General features: G+C 44.0%; 1 protein-coding gene across 6 annotated transcripts in view; it reads left to right on the forward strand.

Annotated features, from left to right (window-relative positions):
- LOC143291074 (uncharacterized) overlaps window positions 1-18,933 on the forward strand; it is a 28,410-nt gene extending 9,477 nt beyond the window's left edge. For all 6 annotated transcript variants that reach the window (XM_076600676.1, XM_076600673.1, XM_076600674.1 and 3 more), the window contains exons 3-5: window positions 1,245-1,682; window positions 10,906-11,710; window positions 13,576-18,933. In XM_076600676.1, the coding sequence (XP_076456791.1) occupies window positions 1,245-1,682; window positions 10,906-11,710; window positions 13,576-13,973 (1,641 nt within the window). In that variant the 3' untranslated portion in view covers window positions 13,974-18,933. The remainder of the gene's footprint in view (window positions 1-1,244; window positions 1,683-10,905; window positions 11,711-13,575) is intronic.
- Window positions 18,934-18,940: the final 7 nt, after the last annotated feature.

Genomic DNA, 18,940 nt, shown 5'->3' on the forward strand with positions numbered 1-18,940 from the left:
GTGAACGTGGGAGTCACTGCCCATAAACAAAGACATTTTGTTGCAGAACAGGAAGTGGTTAAGCATCACAGACTGATGACTGGGAGGTTGTGGGTTTGAATCCCTGAACAAGTGAAGCCTGTCCCAAGCTGACGGTGCTATGCACTCAAAAGGAAGAACTGAGAACATGATCATGGCTGAACGTAAATCACTTTGTGGATGCATCTAAAAGCCATCTTTCTGACTGTTCCTCAAATTCCCAGATCAACATTGCAGGTGTCTGTGTATCTATGGCCTGGTTAATGCCAGGATATCTTCTGAACGAAAGCGTAGAGTGCAGCTTTGCCGTGCGGTCCCAAACCAAAATGGATCACTATTACATTGTCATTCACTCACTCACTCACTCAGGCCCATAACTACAAAGTAGTCGTTGGGGGAAGCCTGAGGACCGCAGACGCAACCTCCCTTCTCCACCTGTCTCTGTCAGCAGCCACCGGCAGCAGCTCACGTGTGTGGAGTCCGGTCCATTGTTTGATGTTCTCATGCCAGTTCTTCCACTGTCTTCCTCTTCTTCTCCCACCCTCGATGGTGCCTTGCACAATTATTTTGGACAGACTGGTGTGTCGAGTGTTGTGCCCAAACCATATCAGCTTGCGTCTCTTCACAGTTAAAAGGAGAGGTTCCTGAGGTCCAACAAGGTTCTCAGTTCTGCTCCGTGCATATTCATTGGTCCTGTGCTCGATCCAGGAAATTTGAAAGAGCTTCCTCAGGCATTTGTTCTGGAAGGCCTGGATCTTCCTTTCAGTTTCAGCCGTCAGTATTGTCATTATCATCATCAAAAAAAAAAAAAATTAAACAAAACAAAAAAGGGGAACAATCGTTCCAGTCCCTTGTCCAGTCATGAATGCCATATTCTCATGGTGGTCTATGTTTTATCCCCTTCCACCTCCATGTCTGTGATGAGTTCACATGCAGGTCTTTGATGTGGCCAGACTTGTGGCGACTGTTTATAGGGGAGAGAACACACAATGGCCTGATGATCACTCAGTGATGACAAACATCTTTTCAGCATTGCTTTGTGTCTGTTCATGTTTGTGTGTGCACGTGCATGTAGTAATAGTGGTGAAAGTAATTGCTGTAGAATTTCATTAATTCCATGCTGTTCCACCTGAAGTGATATTAAACATGTGTGTGTGTGTGTGTGTGTGTGTGTATGTGTGTGCATGCACGCGCACCTGCTTATGCAATTTCCACGTGTTATTCAGACCAACTTTTACGTGAAACACGAACTGAGCGACAACGAGGACGAAGGTGACGCCGCCAAAGCTTCCCCCCCAGTGCTGTGCGGCACGTGTGAAGAAGGGAACCAGCAACCAGCCACGCACGTCTGTCAGCAGTGCCAGGCGCACCTCTGCCGCCCCTGTCGCCGCTTCCACGACCGCCTGATGCCCACGCACAGCGTGACCGCCGTCGGCACTGCTCGGCCGGTGCCGGAGAAGACGGCGGCCCAGCCGCAGCAGCAGCGGTGTTGTTTGGTGCACCAGGACCAGGTGTTGTGCTTCCACTGCCGCCAGTGTGAGGTCAGCATCTGCCTGCACTGTAAGCTGACTGCCCACGAGGGTCACGACACGGCCGACCTGGCCAGCGCTGCTTTGCAGGCCAAGAGAGAGCTGCCGTCTCTGATGGCGACCATTCAGGAGCAGGTGAGTATGGGTGTGGGGTGTGGGGGCGGGTGTGTGTGGTGGGGGGGGGGGGGGGGATAGGGTGTGTGTACTGTTGTTGTTTGTTGATGACAAAGAGAGAACTGCCGTCTCTGATGGCGACCGTTCAGGAGCAGGTGAGTGTGGGTGTGGGGTGTGGGGGCAGGTGTGGGGGGGGGGGAATAGGGGGTGTGTAGGGTGTGTGTACTGTTGTTGTTTGTTGATCGTTGTGTCTTTTCACTGAGAGTGATTATTATGACAAAGAGAGAACTGCCGTCTCTGATAGCGACCGTTCAGAAACAGGTGAGTGGGGGTGGGGGGAGGGGGGGGGGGGTGTTTGTGTGTAGGATGTGTGTGTTGCTGTTGTTCCTGTTGTTATTCATTGATCTTTATGCCTTTTCACTGAGAGTGATTTTTATGACAAAGAGTGAACGTCCGTTTATGATAGCGACAACTCAGGAACAGGTGAGTGTGGGTGGGGTGTAGGTGGCAGGTTGGGGGCGGGGGTGTAGGGTGTGTGTTGTTGTTGTTGCTGTTGTTGTTGTTATTTATCTGTTTTATGTGTGAGTTTTGTGACAAAAGAGTGAACTGCGGCGTCTTTGGGTGGCAGCTGTTCAGGAACAGGTGAGTGTGGGTGGGGTGGGGGGTGAGGGAGGCGGGGGGGACATTGTTTGTGTGTAGGGTGTGTGTTGTTGTTGTTCTTGTTGTTGTTCATTGATCTCTGTGTCTTTCCACTGAGAGTGATTTTTATGACAAAAAGAGAACTGCCGTCTCTGATGTCGACCGTTCAGGAGCAGGTGAGTGTGGGGGTGGGGTGTGGGGGTGGGGGGAGGAGGGTGGAGTTGTGTGTGTAGGATGTGGGGGGAGGAGGGGGGAGTTGTGTGTGTAGGATGTGTGTGTTGCTGTTGTTCCTGTTGTTGTTCATTGATCTTGATGTCTTTTCACTGAGAGTGAATTTTATGACAAAGAGAAAACTGCCGTCTCTGACAGCAACCACTCAGGAACTGGTGAGTGTGGGGGTGGGGTGTGGGTGTGGGGGGAGGAGGGGGGAGTTGTGTGTGTAGGATGTGTGTGTTGCTGTTGTTCCTGTTGATGTTCATTGATCTTTATGCCTTTTCACTGAGAGTGATTTTTATGACAAAGAGTGAACGTCCGTTTATGATAGCGACAACTCAGGAACAGGTGAGTGTGGGTGGGGTGTAGGTGGCAGGTTGGGGGCGGGGGTGTAGGGTGTGTGTTGTTGTTGTTGCTGTTGTTGTTGTTATTTATCTGTTTTATGTGTGAGTTTTGTGATAAAAGAGTGAACTGCGGCGTCTTTGGGTGGCAGCTGTTCAGGAACAGGTGAGTGTGGGTGGGGTGGGGGGTGAGGGAGGGGGGGGACATTGTTTGTGTGTAGGGTGTGTGTGTTGTTGTTCTTGTTGTTGTTCATTGATCTCTGTGTCTTTCCACTGAGAGTGATTTTTATGACAAAGAGAGAACTGCCGTCTCTGATGTCGACTGTTCAGGAGCAGGTGAGTGTGGGGGTGGGGTGTGGGTGTGGGGGGAGGAGGGTGGAGTTGTGTGTGTAGGATGTGGGGGGAGGAGGGTGGAGTTGTGTGTGTAGGATGTGTGTGTTGCTGTTGTTCCTGTTGATGTTTATTGATCTTGATGTCTTTTCACTGAGAGTGAATTTTATGACAAAGAGAAAACTGCCGTCTCTGACAGCAACCACTCAGGAACTGGTGAGTGTGGGGGTGGGGTGTGGGTGTGGGGGGAGGAGGGTGGAGTTGTGTGTGTAGGATGTGTGTGTTGCTGTTGTTCCTGTTGTTGCTCATTGATCTTGATGACTTTTCACTGAGAGTGATTTTTATGACAAAGAGAGAACTGATGTCTCTGATAGCGACAACTCAGGAACAGGTGAGTGTGGGGGTGGGGTGTGGGTGTGGGGGGAGGAGGGGGGAGTTGTGTGTGTAGGATGTGTGTGTTGCTGTTGTTCCTGTTGTTGCTCATTGATCTTGATGTCTTTTCACTGAGAGTGATTTTTATGACAAAGAGAAAACTGTCGTCTCTGATAGCGAAAACTCTGGGGGATGTGGGGGGGGTGTAGGATGTGTTTGCTGTTGTTGTTGTTGTTGTTCATTGATCTTTGTGTCTTTTTCACTGAGAGTGCTTTTTATGACACAGTTTAATGTCACAGTTGATGAATGTGTGGGAGGATTGTTTAAGAAAGTGAAAGGTAGCACTTGCGTGTAAATTGTAGATCTCTGTCTAATCTCCCAAGCATGCAGCCAAACGAGACAAGTTGGGCCACAATATGATGACGGTTTTTTTGTTGTTGTTTTTTAACTCCCCCAACTCAAATTCATTAATTACTTCAGTTCAAACTCAGTTGAACTTAATTCAGTTCACTTCAACTCAAATTCTTTAATTACTTCAATTCAGTTCAAACTCAGTTCAACTTAATTCAGTTCACTTCAACTCAAATTCTTTAATTATTTCAATTCAGTTCAAACTCAGTTTGACTTAATTCAGTTCACTTCAACTCATATTCTTTGATTACTTCAAATCAGTTCAAACTCAGTTCAGCTTAATTCAGTTCATTTCAACTCAAATTCTTTAATTACTTCAGTTCAGTTCAAACTCAGTTCAATTTAATTCAGTTCACTTCAACTCAAATTCTTTAATTACTTCAGTTCAGTTCAAACTCAGTTCAGCTTAATTCAGTTCATTTCAACTCAAATTCTTTAATTACTTCAGTTCAGTTCAAACTCAGTTCAATTTAATTCAGTTCACTTCAACTCAAATTCTTTAATTAATTCAATTCAGTTCAAACTCAGTTCAATTTAATTCAGTTCACTTCAACTCAAGTTCTTTGATTACTTCACTTCAGTTTAAACTCAGTTCCACTTAATTCAGTTCACTTCAACTCAAATTCTTTAATTACTTCACTTCAGTTCAAACTCAGTTCCACTTAATTCAGTTCACTTCAACTCAAATTCTTTAATTACTTCAGTTCAAACTCAGTTCCACTTAATTCAGTTCACTTCAACTCAAATTCTTTAATTACTTCAGTTCAAACTCAGTTCCACTTAATTCAGTTCACTTCAACTCAAATTCTTTAATTAATTCAATTCAGTTCAAACTCAGTTCAATTTAATTCAGTTCACTTCAACTCAGATTCTTTAATTACTTCAGTCCAAACTCAGTTCGACTTAATTCAGTTCACTTCAACTCAAATTCTTTAATTACTTCAGTTCAAACTCAGTTCAACTTAATTCAGTTCACTTCAACTCAAATTCTTTGATTACTTCAGTTCAAACTCAGTTCGACTTAATTCAGTTCACTTCAACTCAAATTCTTTAATTACTTCAGTTCAAACTCAGTTTGACTTAATTCAGTTCACTTCAACTCAAATTCTTTGATTACTTCATTTCAGCTCTAAAGCATGTTTGTGTGACTGTGGGCACTGTTTTCATTCAGCTCTAAAGCGTGTTTGTGTGACTGTGACTGTGGGCACTGTTTTCACTCAGCTCTAAAGCGTGTTTGTGTGACTGTGACTGTGGGCACTGTTTTCATTCAGCTCTAAAGCGTGTTTGTGTGACTGTGACTGTGGGCACTGTTTTCATTCAGCTCTAAAGCATGTTTGTGTGACTGTGACTGTGGGCACTGTTTTCATTCAGCTCTAAAGCGTGTTTGTGTGAATGTGGGCACTGTTTTCATTCAGCTCTAAAGCATGTTTGTGTGACTGTGGGCACTGTTTTCATTCAGCTCTAAAGCGTGTTTGTGTGACTGTGGGCACTGTTTTCATTCAGCTCTAAAGCATGTTTGTGTGACTGTGGGCACTGTTTTCATTCAGCTCTAAAGCGTGTTTGTGTGACTGTGGGCACTGTTTTCATTCAGCTCTAAAGCATGTTTGTGTGACTGTGACTGTGGGCACTGTTTTCATTCAGCTCTAAAGCATGTTTGTGTGACTGTGGGCACTGTTTTCATTCAGCTCTAAAGCGTGTTTGTGTGACTGTGGGCACTGTTTTCATTCAGCTCTAAAGCGTGTTTGTGTGACTGTGGCTGTGGGCACTGTTTTCATTCAGCTCTAAAGCGTGTTTGTGTGACTGTGGGCACTGTTTTCATTCAGCTCTAAAGCGTGTTTGTGTGACTGTGGGCACTGTTTTCATTCAGCTCTAAAGCGTGTTTGTGTGACTGTGGCTGTGGGCACTGTTTTCATTCAGCTCTAAGGCGTGTTTGTGTGACTGTGGGCACTGTTTTCATTCAGCTCTAAAGCGTGTTTGTGTGACTGTGACTGTGGGCACTGTTTTCATTCAGCTGTAAAGCGTGTTTGTGTGACTGTGACTGTGGGCACTGTTTTCATTCAGCTCTAAAGTGTGTTTGTGTGACTGTGGGCACTGTTTTCATTCAGCTCTAAAGCGTGTTTGTGTGACTGTGGGCACTGTTTTCATTCAGCTCTAAAGCGTGTTTGTGTGACTGTGACTGTGGGCACTGTTTTCATTCAGCTCTAAAGCGTGTTTGTGTGACTGTGGGCACTGTTTTCATTCAGCTCTAAAGCGTGTTTGTGTGACTGTGGGCATTGTTTTCATTCAGCTCTAAAGCGTGTTTGTGTGACTGTGACTCTGGGCACTGTTTTCATTCAGCTCTAAAGCGTGTTTGTGTGACTGTGACTGTGGGCACTGTTTTCATTCAGCTCTAAAGCGTGTTTGTGTGACTGTGGGCACTGTTTTCATTCAGCTCTAAAGCGTGTTTGTGTGACTGTGGGCACTGTTTTCATTCAGCTCTAAAGCGTGTTTGTGTGACTGTGACTGTGGGCACTGTTTTCATTCAGCTCTAAAGCGTGTTTGTGTGACTGTGACTGTGGGCACTGTTTTCATTCAGCTCTAAAGCGTGTTTGTGTGACTGTGGGCACTGTTTTCATTCAGCTCTAAAGTGTGTTTGTGTGACTGTGACTGTGGGCACTGTTTTCATTCAGCTCTAAAGTGTGTTTGTGTGACTGTGGGCACTGTTTTCATTCAGCTCTAAAGCGTGTTTGTGTGACTGTGACTGTGGGCATTGTTTTCATTCAGCTCTAAAGCGTGTTTGTGTGACTGTGACTGTGGGCACTGTTTTCATTCAGCTCTAAAGTGTGTTTGTGTGACTGTGGGCACTGTTTTCATTCAGCTCTAAAGCGTGTTTGTGTGACTGTGACTGTGGGCATTGTTTTCATTCAGCTCTAAAGCGTGTTTGTGTGACTGTGGGCACTGTTTTCATTCAGCTCTAAAGCGTGTTTGTGTGACTGTGGGCATTGTTTTCATTCAGCTCTAAAGCGTGTTTGTGTGACTGTGACTGTGGGCACTGTTTTCATTCAGCTCTAAAGCGTGTTTGTGTGACTGTGGGCACTGTTTTCATTCAGCTCTAAAGCGTGTTTGTGTGACTGTGACTGTGGGCATTGTTTTCATTCAGCTCTAAAGCGTGTTTGTGTGACTGTGACTGTGGGCACTGTTTTCATTCAGCTCTAAAGTGTGTTTGTGTGACTGTGGGCACTGTTTTCATTCAGCTCTAAAGCGTGTTTGTGTGACTGTGGGCACTGTTTTCATTCAGCTCTAAAGCGTGTTTGTGTGACTGTGACTGTGAGCACTGTTTTCATTCAGCTCTAAAGCGTGTTTGTGTGACTGTGACTGTGGGCATTGTTTTCATTCAGCTCTAAAGCGTGTTTGTGTGACTGTGGGCACTGTTTTCATTCAGCTCTAAAGCGTGTTTGTGTGACTGTGACTGTGGGCACTGTTTTCATTCAGCTCTAAAGCGTGTTTGTGTGACTGTGACTGTGGGCATTGTTTTCATTCAGCTCTAAAGCGTGTTTGTGTGACTGTGGCTGTGGGCACTGTTTTCATTCAGCTCTAAAGCGTGTTTGTGTGACTGTGACTGTGGGCACTGTTTTCATTCAGCTCTAAAGCGTGTTTGTGTGACTGTGGCTGTGGGCACTGTTTTCATTCAGCTCTAAAGCGTGTTTGTGTGACTGACTGTGGGCACTGTTTTCATTCAGCTCTAAAGCGTGTTTGTGTGACTGTGGGCACTGTTTTCATTCAGCTCTAAAGCGTGTTTGTGTGACTGTGACTGTGGGCACTGTTTTCATTCAGCTCTAAAGCGTGTTTGTGTGACTGACTGTGGGCACTGTTTTCATTCAGCTCTAAAGCGTGTTTGTGTGACTGTGGGCACTGTTTTCATTCAGCTCTAAAGCGTGTTTGTGTGACTGTGGGCATTGTTTTCATTCAGCTCTAAAGCGTGTTTGTGTGACTGTGGGCACTGTTTTCATTCAGCTCTAAAGCGTGTTTGTGTGACTGTGGGCACTGTTTTCATTCAGCTCTAAAGTGTGTTTGTGTGACTGTGGGCACTGTTTTCATTCAGCTCTAAAGTGTGTTTGTGTGACTGTGACTGTGGGCACTGTTTTCATTCAGCTCTAAAGCGTGTTTGTGTGACTGTGGGCACTGTTTTCATTCAGCTCTAAAGCGTGTTTGTGTGACTGTGACTCTGGGCACTGTTTTCGTTCAGCTCTAAAGCGTGTTTGTGTGACTGTGGGCACTGTTTTCATTCAGCTCTAAAGCGTGTTTGTGTGACTGTGGCTGTGGGCATTGTTTTCATTCAGCTGTAAAGTGTGTTTGTGTGACTGTGGGCACTGTTTTCATTCAGCTCTAAAGCGTGTTTGTGTGACTGTGACTCTGGGCACTGTTTTCATTCAGCTCTAAAGCGTGTTTGTGTGACTGTGACTGTGGGCACTGTTTTCATTCAGCTGTAAAGTGTGTTTGTGTGACTGTGGGCGCTGTTTTCATTCAGCTCTAAAGTGTGTTTGTGTGACTGTGACTGTGAGCACTGTTTTCATTCAGCTCTAAAGCGTGTTTGTGTGACTGTGACTGTGGGCACTGTTTTCATTCAGCTCTAAAGCGTGTTTGTGTGACTGTGACTGTGGGCACTGTTTTCATTCAGCTCTAAAGCGTGTTTGTGTGACTGTGACTGTGGGCACTGTTTTCATTCAGCTCTAAAGCGTGTTTGTGTGACTGTGACTGTGGGCACTGTTTTCATTCAGCTCTAAAGCGTGTTTGTGTGACTGTGACTGTGGGCACTGTTTTCATTCAGCTCTAAAGCGTGTTTGTGTGACTGTGACTGTGGGCACTGTTTTCATTCAGCTCTAAAGCGTGTTTGTGTGACTGTGGGCACTGTTTTCATTCAGCTCTAAAGCGTGTTTGTGTGACTGTGGGCACTGTTTTCATTCAGCTCTAAAGCGTGTTTGTGTGACTGTGGGCACTGTTTTCATTCAGCTCTAAAGCGTGTTTGTGTGACTGTGACTGTGGGCACTGTTTTCATTCAGCTCCAAAGCGTGTTTGTGTGACTGTGGGCACTGTTTTCATTCAGCTCTAAAGCGTGTTTGTGTGACTGTGGGCACTGTTTTCATTCAGCTCTAAAGCGTGTTTGTGTGACTGTGACTGTGGGCACTGTTTTCATTCAGCTCTAAAGCGTGTTTGTGTGACTGTGGCTGTGGGCACTGTTTTCATTCAGCTCTAAAGCGTGTTTGTGTGACTGTGGGCACTGTTTTCATTCAGCTCTAAAGCGTGTTTGTGTGACTGTGGGCACTGTTTTCATTCAGCTCTAAAGCGTGTTTGTGTGACTGTGGGCACTGTTTTCATTCAGCTGTAAAGCGTGTTTGTGTGACTGTGGGCACTGTTTTCATTCAGCTCCAAAGCGTGTTTGTGTGACTGTGGGCACTGTTTTCATTCAGCTCCAAAGCGTGTTTGTGTGACTGTGACTGTGGGCACTGTTTTCATTCAGCTCTAAAGCGTGTTTGTGTGACTGTGACTGTGGGCACTGTTTTCATTCAGCTCCAAAGCGTGTTTGTGTGACTGTGGCTGTGGGCACTGTTTTCATTCAGCTCTAAAGCGTGTTTGTGTGACTGTGGGCACTGTTTTCATTCAGCTCTAAAGCGTGTTTGTGTGACTGTGGCTGTGGGCATTGTTTTCATTCAGCTCCAAAGCGTGTTTGTGTGACTGTGGGCACTGTTTTCATTCAGCTGTAAAGCGTGTTTGTGTGACTGTGACTGTGGGCACTGTTTTCATTCAGCTCTAAAGCGTGTTTGTGTGACTGTGACTGTGGGCACTGTTTTCATTCAGCTCTAAAGCATGTCAGGGAAATATCATACCTGTAAGCTGTCGGGGAACACAGTTTCCTTCAGGAACACAGAATTATCTCCCTTGGACTTGATTAAAGTCCTATCGTACAGTCTTATTTGTAAGCTTAGGATGCAATGTTTATACTAGACTGCTCAAGCATCATGATTTCAGTTACGATTACTTGGTCGAGTTTATCAGCTTGTTAACTAGCCAGTAACTTAGTTGGTTGAGCAGCTTATGATGGTGAATTGTTGAACTGATCAGTGTTCAAAGGAAAAGGGTCAATAGAGAGGTGGGGTAGAGGGGAGGGGTGAGCACTTGTTCCCCTTATTTCCAAGAACAAGGTTCGTCACACGGATCACCCTTTAACTAGTTTAACTCATTCCATTCCAGGTACGAGTTAACTATTACCATGATTACTTCCCCTGTTGACCAGGTACCAGTTTTCTTGTACCAACACACTGTTCTAATTTTGTTTATCCTTGTTTGGTACAGTTGGCATTTTAAACTGAACATTTTACAGATTCTGGAAGCATGAAAGCGAAGCTTTGTTCGACTGATTAAATCAACAATAATTCTCCATCGGTTTTCGCTGATTTAGTGAACAACCCCCTACTTTTCACTGCAGTGGTCTCATGTCTCTGGGCATCTCCTACAAAGATCACATCACGAACGAAGAAGTTCGAAACAGAATCAGGCAAGTCATTGGGCCCTACGAAGACCTGTTGACCTTGGTCAAGAGACGCAAGCTCAAATGGTATGGCCATGTCACAAGATCATCAGGGCTTGCCAAGACATTCCTGCAGGGCACAGTGCAAGGGGGGAGAAGGAGAGGCAGACAGAGGAAGAGATGGGAGGACAACATCCCAGAATGGACGGGCTTGAGGTTGAGCGATACAGTCAGGGGGTCAGAAAACCGAGAGGATTGGAGGATGCTGGTTGCCAGATCACCTGTGGCGCCCCAACGGTCCACAAGACTACAGGATAGGTGAGGTGAGGTTAGGTGAGGTCTCCTGTAGTGCTGGTCCAGGGGTGATGTAGCAGGCATGATGCTGTCAGGTAGAATGAGGTAAGTCTAACCCTTCTCCGTGGTGTTTCAACAGCTGCAGGTGGTGGAATCGGCCTTAGAACAAGGGGACCGAGAGGACCGACAACTGACTGGCCACGCCCAGGAAGTGACACGGCAAATCCACGCTCGCCACGACATGCTGGTGGCATGGGCCCGGCAGGCACGCGATCGGCTGCTGGAAGACGTGTCTGGGAAGGAAGCCACGTCCCGGGGCCTGCTGACCGCTCACAAGTCCTCCACGGCTCTGATCCGCCAGTCGCTCTCGTCGCTGCTGTCGCGGGCAGCGCAGACCACGTCCACTGACCCGGACGTGGTGACCTTGAAGACTGAGCTGAAGGAGGCGCTGCTGAGTGAGGAAAAGCTTCAGCTCCTCAGGAAAAGAGCTGAAAAGTCAGATGGTGGGTGGGGCTGGGACTACGACACCACGGACGCGGCAGTGCTGCATGCCGATGACGTCAGAGCGTACATGGGGAGAATCGCCGAGGGACCGGAAGTGGGCACTCCCGAGCCAACGGTGTCTCTGAGGGAGCTGGCGGAGAGAGTGGACCGCTGGATGAGCGAGGTAAGGGACACGACCAGCACCATGACCTCAGAGCTGACCTCCTGCAAGGGCGACCTCACAACCCTGCACACTGAAGCGGCTGGGCTGGAGAGGAAAGTGCAGTCACTGAACGACGCTCTGACGGCAGCCAAGAAGAGGGAAGATGGCATGGGAAAGAAAATCCAGTCACTGAGTTCCGACATGCGGAAGTTCTCCACCCTCAGTGATGACCTGTCTACGCAAAAGCAGTCGGCTGCCGATCTCCAGCAAAGAACACAGTCGTTGGAGAAGAAAATGGGTAATGTTACAGTGTGTTTTTGTTGGGTTTTTTGTTGTTTTTTTGCATGATATATATAGGTATATGTGTATTCTTTCTCTTGTTTTGTTGAAAATTCTGAACACACCATACACACACACGCACACTCTGTCTCTCTGTCTTTCTTTCGCCGACGCTTGTATGTGAACACACACACACACACACACACACACACACACACACACACACACCAATCAGTTATCTCTTTCGGTCTCCAGGCCCACCTTCCTCATTTCTCTCACAGTAGTTCTCAGAAGACTTGACATAAATATGATGAATTTGAAAAAAAAGAGAAAAAAAAGTAATTTTGTAGCTGAAGATTTTTTTTAATGCCAGGTTGCAAGATTAAGCAGGCCATTGTTTATCTTAGGGGTTTGTTGTTGTTTGTTTTGTTTTTGTTTTGGGGGGGCTTTTTTTTTGTTTTGTTTTGTTTTTTTGCCTGTAATCATTTTTGGTTCTTTAAAGGAGTCTTTGCTTACATTTATATGTGTCATGTTGGTGGCTCGTTACAAAAATGAGGAGTTTGTATGGTACTACCTGTTTGTTTATACACCTTATCATGTTAAACTGATGCAAACTAGGCCGGCTGGTTTACTCTGGCCAAATGTCGCAGATTACTTGGTAATGAAACGATCCATCAAGTCTGTCCTCTGCTAGCCAGTCAGTGCAATTTCTGGTCTGAAGCGATGACTCATTCATGTATGTGGAGTGATGGCTTAGTGGTAATGCATCCACCTAGGAAGCGAGAGAATCTGAGTGCACTGGTTCTTCTTCTTCTTCTGCGTTCACTCGTATGCACACGAGTGGGCTTTTACGTGTATGACCGTTTTTACCCCACCATGTAGGCAGCCATACTCCGTTTTCGGGGGTGTGCATGCTGGGTATGTTCTTGTTTCCATAACCCACCGAACGCTGACATGGATTACAGGATCTTTAACGTGCGTATTTGATCTTCTGCTTGCATATACACACAAAGGGGGTTCAGGCACTAGCAGGTCTGCACATATGTTGACCTGCGAGATCGTAAAAATCTCCACCCTTTACCCAGCAGGCGCCGTCACCGTGATTCGAACCCGGGACCCTCAGATTGACAGTCCAACGCTTTAACCACTCGGCTATTGCGCCCGTCAGTGCACTGGTTCAAATCCCACTGTCGCCAGTATTTTCTTCCCCGCCACTGGACCTTAAGTGGTGGTCTGGACGCTAGTCATTACGATGAGACAATAAACCAAGGTTGCGTGTGCAGCATGACTTAGTGCACATAAAAGAACCCATGGCAACAAAGGGGTTTCCCTGGAGAAATTCTGTAGAAAAATCCACTTCGATAGGAGAACATGAAAGTGCAGAAGGAATTTTTTTTTTTTTAAGGGTGACGCTCTTAGTGTAGCGATGCGCTCTCCCTGGGGAGAGCAGCCTGAATTTCACACAGAGAAATCTGTTGTGACAAAAAGAGTGAAACATTTCAATACAATACAATTCCTCTTCGCCAGGATAAAGCGTTGCAGAACGTTTCTTGGCTGTAACTTGCCCAAATGGTCCATCCTATACATGTGTGAGAAGAAACAAGGAAAACTCAAAACCAGTGATATTTCAGCACTTGTCTTCTACCAATGTTTATGATGAAAAGGAAATAAACTAATAATCAAAGTGATGATAGGGTAACAACCATCTAGTGTGGGGTTTTTTTGTTGTTGTTTTTTTGTTGTTGTTGTTGGGTGTTGTTGTTTTTTTACCAAGTTTGAGGAAATGGTGAGAAAGAGGGTTTTTAATCAAAAGGAGTGATGGCAGGAAAAATTATTTGTAGAATTTTATCGGCGCTAAATTCCTGACTATCTCTTATGTTTCAGAAACATGTGGGAAAACGGTTTCATTCTGCGCAGTGAGCTACAGCGTAAGTGAAACAAAGCAAGGCTCTGCAATCGTATTCAACAACATAAAAGTCAACGTGGGTGGTTGCTATGACAGTGCAACAGGTATCTTCAGGGTGTCTGTTCCTGGTTGCTATGTCTTCACATCCTCCATTGGAGCCGGGGGCAGTAGGGACAATATCGTCCGGGCATACATCATGGTTGACGACACTGACTATGCCCATTTCCGAGGGTCCTATACATCAGTGGGTTGCAGCAGTACTTCAGTACAGCTGAAAAGAGGACAAAGGGTGTGGGTGAAGGCAGACTGCGATGTGGGTCATTACTGTAGTCCTGAACTCTGTTTCACAGGAGCTCTGGTGCAGCCAGAACTGTGAACAGTGCGACCGAAACTTCACAGTCATATTATGAGCGACAGGCGCAACAGCCGAGTGGTTCAAAGCATTGGACTTTCAATCTGAGAGTCCCAAGTTCGAATCACAGTAACAGCACCAGGTGGACAAAGTGTGTGGAGATTTTTCCAAGGTCAACATAATTATGTGCAGACATGCTTTTGCCTGAACCCCCCTTCGTGTGTGTATGCAAGCAGAAGATCAAATGCGGACGTTAAAGATCTTGTAATCCATGTCAGCGTTTGTCAGCGTTTGGTTGATTGTGGAAACAAGAACATGCCCAGCATGCACACCCCCCAAAACGGAGTATGGCTGCCTACATGGCGGGGTAAAAACAGCCATACACGTAAAAGCCCACTCATGTACATACGAGTGAATGTGGGGGTTGTAGCCCATGAGTGAAGAAGAAGGAGAAGAAATATGAGTCCTTGGGTTCTGGGTTCAAAGCTGAGTGGTTATTCCTTGGGTTCTGGGTTCAAAGCTGAGTGGTTATTCCTTGGGTTCAAAGCTGAGTGGTTATTCCTTGGGTTCTGGGTTCATAGCTGAGTGGTTATTCCTTGGGTTCTGGGTTCATAGCTCAGTGGTTATTCCTTGGGTTCTGGGTTCATAGCTCAGTGGTTATTCCTTGGGTTCTGGGTTCAAAGCTGAGTGGTTAGTCCTTGGGTTCAAAGCTGAGTGGTTAGTCCTTGGGTTCTGGGTTCAAAGCTGAGTGGTTATTCCTTGGGTTCTGGGTTCAAAGTTGAGTGGTTATTCCTTGGGTTCTGGGTTCAAAGTTGAGTAGTTACTCCTTGGGTTCTGGGTTCAAATCTGAGTGGTTATTCCTTGGGTTCAAAGCTGAGTGGTTATTCCTTGGGTTCTGGGTTCAAAGCTGAGTGGTTATTCCTTGGGTTCTGGGTTCAAAGCTGAGTGGTTATTCCTTGGGTTCTGGGTTCAAAGCTGAGTGGTTATTCCTTGGGTTCAAATCTGAGTGGTTAGTCCTTGGGTTCTGGGTTCAAAGCTGAGTGGTTAGTTCTTGGGTTCTGGGTTCAAAGTTGAGTGGTTAGTTCTTGGGTTCTGGGTTCAAAGTTGAGTGGTTAGTTCTTGGGTTCTGGGTTCAAAGTTGAGTGGTTAGAACACTGGACTTTCAGTCTTTGGGTTTTGGGTTCAAAATCCAGCTGCATCTGATGGGGGTAAGAGTAGAGTTGTTGTTTTTTGTTTTTGTTGTTGTTGTTGGTGTTGTTTTAATTTTCTAGCATACGTGCAGACTTCTAGTGCGTGAACCCCTTTCATGCGTATATACATGCAGAACATCAAATCCGCATCCTGAAGATCTTGTTATCCTTGTTATCTTTTGTTCGGTGGGTTATGGAAACACAAACATACCCAGCATGCACAGCCTGGAAGACGTAGTATGCTAAAGTGGCTGGGTACAACTGGCCATGCATGTCAAGTTCCACTCATGGGTGTGAGTTAGCGTGTGAGCTGCAACCCATGAGCAGAAAAAAAAAAAGTTTTGATCTGCAGTGCAGTGTTCGCCTGATTGGCTGGTAGAGAATGGAGAGTTGCACAAAGTGCAGAGAGTTGCTGGCTGTTCTGCTGAAGATGGAATGGATGGTGAGACAGTGGTGGGCAGGAAATGATCTTTGTTGGTAATGTCACTGATGATTACTATTAATGATAATGGTGTGGGCAGGAAAATGATCTTTGTTGGTAATGTCACTGATGATTACTATTAATGATAATGGTGTGGGCAGGAAAATGATCTTTGTTGGTAATGTCACTGATGATTACTATTAATAAGAATGGTGTGGGCAGGAAAATGATCTTTGTTGGTAATGTCACTGATGATTAATATTAATAAGAATGGTGTGGGCAGGAAATGATCTTTGTTGGTAATGTCACTGATGATTAATATTAATAATAATGGTGTGGGCAGGAAATGATCTTTGTTGGTAATGTCACTGGTGATTAATATTAATAATAATAATAATGGATACTTATATAGCACACTATCCAGAAATTTGCTCTGGTTGGTATATGTATGTGCGCATGTCCAAAAGGCAGTTTGGTGATGATAACACAAGATACTACAATATCTGCCTGACTGTTGTTCTGTAGATTTAAGAGTGTTTGATGTACAATGGCTTTTTTGTGTGTTAATTTATGTTTTAGTTTGTTTTGGTTGTTTTGGGGGTTTTTTTCTTCTTCTTTTTTTTCTTGAATAACGTTTCATAATCGTTTGATTGTTGACCCATTTTGCTGTGCTGTGTGCTGAGAAAAGTTTCAGAAAACATGGAAAGCTCACGCTTAAACTGTTAAAGATAACAGCGTGAAAGGAATATTTCATCATGTTTTCATTCCTGGCACCAGATCCCTCAGAAATAATGCAAGGCAAACTACATACAAAAGTGACAAAACACACACACTCATGCCCACACACATGCACGCACACACACACATTTTTTCATAGTATATTCCCATTATTTTCTGACAACACACCCATACACCACACCCTTCGCAGCAGAGTGCATTACCTCCAGACCACCACTTTGCTAAATGTAGATGCTAGATCTATTTTATTGTATGTGACAGTGCTGTGTTTTTAAATATCAGACCTGCAGTTCAAGAATTTACAATGATATATTTTCTTATTCTGAAATTAATTTTTTTTATGTTCATATGATTTAGGACATGTATGTTTCTTTTATTGCATGATAAATTACAAATTTGTATACATTACTTATGTATGTTTGTGTTATGCTAACTTTTCTATTTTATAGTTCAAGCCTTGCCATGTTTGTGTAAGTGTTGGAATGTACTGTAAGAAAATAAGAGTGTATCATGAACTTGAATAGATGATAATTAGAGGCATGAAAATTCAGCTGGAGCTTGCAAAATTAAAAAAAAAAGAAAAAAAAAAGATTATATATACATATTGGGAACATTAGCTTTTTTATTCTTCCCTTTCTTTCTATATGTCTTTTTTGTCCCCATGTGTAAAGCAGCTTTGGCTTACAAGATAACTTCACACACTTGTTTCCACTGTGTCTTTCTCCCTTTTTGGGGAGGGGTGGGGGACCATTCATTTCTTTAACTCAGTACGGCCAGTCCTCTCTTCTCCTCTACACAGACCCCTCGGATGTCCAGTGGGTGTCAGAATGACCCAACCTTTAGCTTCCGTCGTCAGAATTGTGGTATTCTTTGTCAACATTCACCTCTTCAGTGTAAGCCTTCCGCTTGTAATATTTTGATGGTGGTAATTGGGGTGAAACTCTGTTAACGTCGTCTCTTTCGCCGTTCATATGGAGAGAGTGAAAGTTGGATATCATATTTGGTTTAAATTGTATTTTGTCTCAGCCCATGTAATGTTTGCTATTTGTTCAGTGACATGTCAGATATTGAAATAGTGTTATAGTTGTAGATGCCGTAGAGATGGTACATGCTGCAGCAGTGTAAAATGTTGTTTGTTAACAACTCCTAGTTTGTTTTTTGTTTTTTTTAAATAAACCTTCAAATTTTGAACATCATTTGGCAGTGGTGGTCAGATTAAGGTTTACAGGTAGGCATTCGCTATATGTTACTTTGTTATGATTTTGCTTGTGTGTGTGCGTGCATAGGTTGCTCCAGATAGTGGTTTATGGGAGACAAACTTAACTTGCTATTTATGATTCCTTGTGATTGTTCCACTGCGATACTTTGTTTTGACAAAGTGGAGATTTGTTCAGCCGTAGTGGGAATACATGTGCTTGTGATTTGATTTATTTATAAAAGTAGTTATACTTTAAGCCTGTCATATATTTGGAACACAGTGTTTTATGTCATTGATTGCAAAGCAGTGGTTAAGCTGAGTGGAGCTTTTATTTTACATTTCTTTGAGGATAGTATGCACTGCTGGACAATAAGTGAAGGGAAGGTGAAAGGATCAGATATAACTTGGAAATTGATGATATAATTATCAGCCTGGAATAGTGAAATGTTCTGATATAACTTGGAAATTGATGATATAATTATCAGCCTGGAATGGTGAAATGTTCCGATATAACTTGGAAATTGATGATATAATTATCAGCCTGGAATGGTGAAATGTTCCGATATAACTTGGAAATTGATGATATAATTATCAGCCTGGAATGGTGAAATGTTCCGATATAACTTGGAAATTGATGATATAATTATCAGCCTGGAATGGTGAAATGTTCCGATATAACTTGGAAATTGATGATATAATTATCAGCCTGGAAAAGTGAAAGAATCAAATATAACCTGATAATTGATGGTACGATTATCAGCCTGGAATAGTGAAAGGATCAAATATAACCTGATAATTGATGATATAATTATCAGCTTGGAATGGTGAAATGTTCAGATGGAACTTGACAATTGATGATATGATTATCAGCTTGGAATGGTGAAATGTTCAGATATAACCTGATAATTGAATATATGATTATCAGCCTGGAATGGTGAAAGGTTCAGATATAACCTGATAATTGATGATATAATTATCAGCTTGAAATGGTGAAATGTTCTGATATAACCTGATAATTGAATATATGATTATCAGCCTGGAATGGTGAAATGTTCTGATATAACCTGATAATTGATGATATAATTATCAGCTTGAAATGGTGAAATGTTCAGATATAACTTGACAATTGATGATATGATTATCAGCCCGGAATGGTGAAATGTTCAGATATAATTTGATAATTGATGTCACTACATCAGCCTTTCATGGCAGCGGTGTCCAATGTAAGGTTTGATATTGTGTGTGTGACCTGGACATCTGTGTATGTATTTCAGGTGTGCTGCTAGTGACTACAGTAGCTAGTGCTACAGTAACTAGTGCTGCTAGTGACTACAGTAGCTAGTGTTGCTAAATTACGGAAGTGTATGGCTGCTTCTGCTTGCTGCTAGATGTTGTTAAGTAGGGTTTAAACATGCCTTCAATAAAATTACTCCAGGCGATTTTG

Source organism: Babylonia areolata, chromosome 16 (genome assembly GCF_041734735.1).
Source record: "Babylonia areolata isolate BAREFJ2019XMU chromosome 16, ASM4173473v1, whole genome shotgun sequence".
NCBI lineage: Eukaryota > Metazoa > Mollusca > Gastropoda > Neogastropoda > Buccinidae > Babylonia > Babylonia areolata.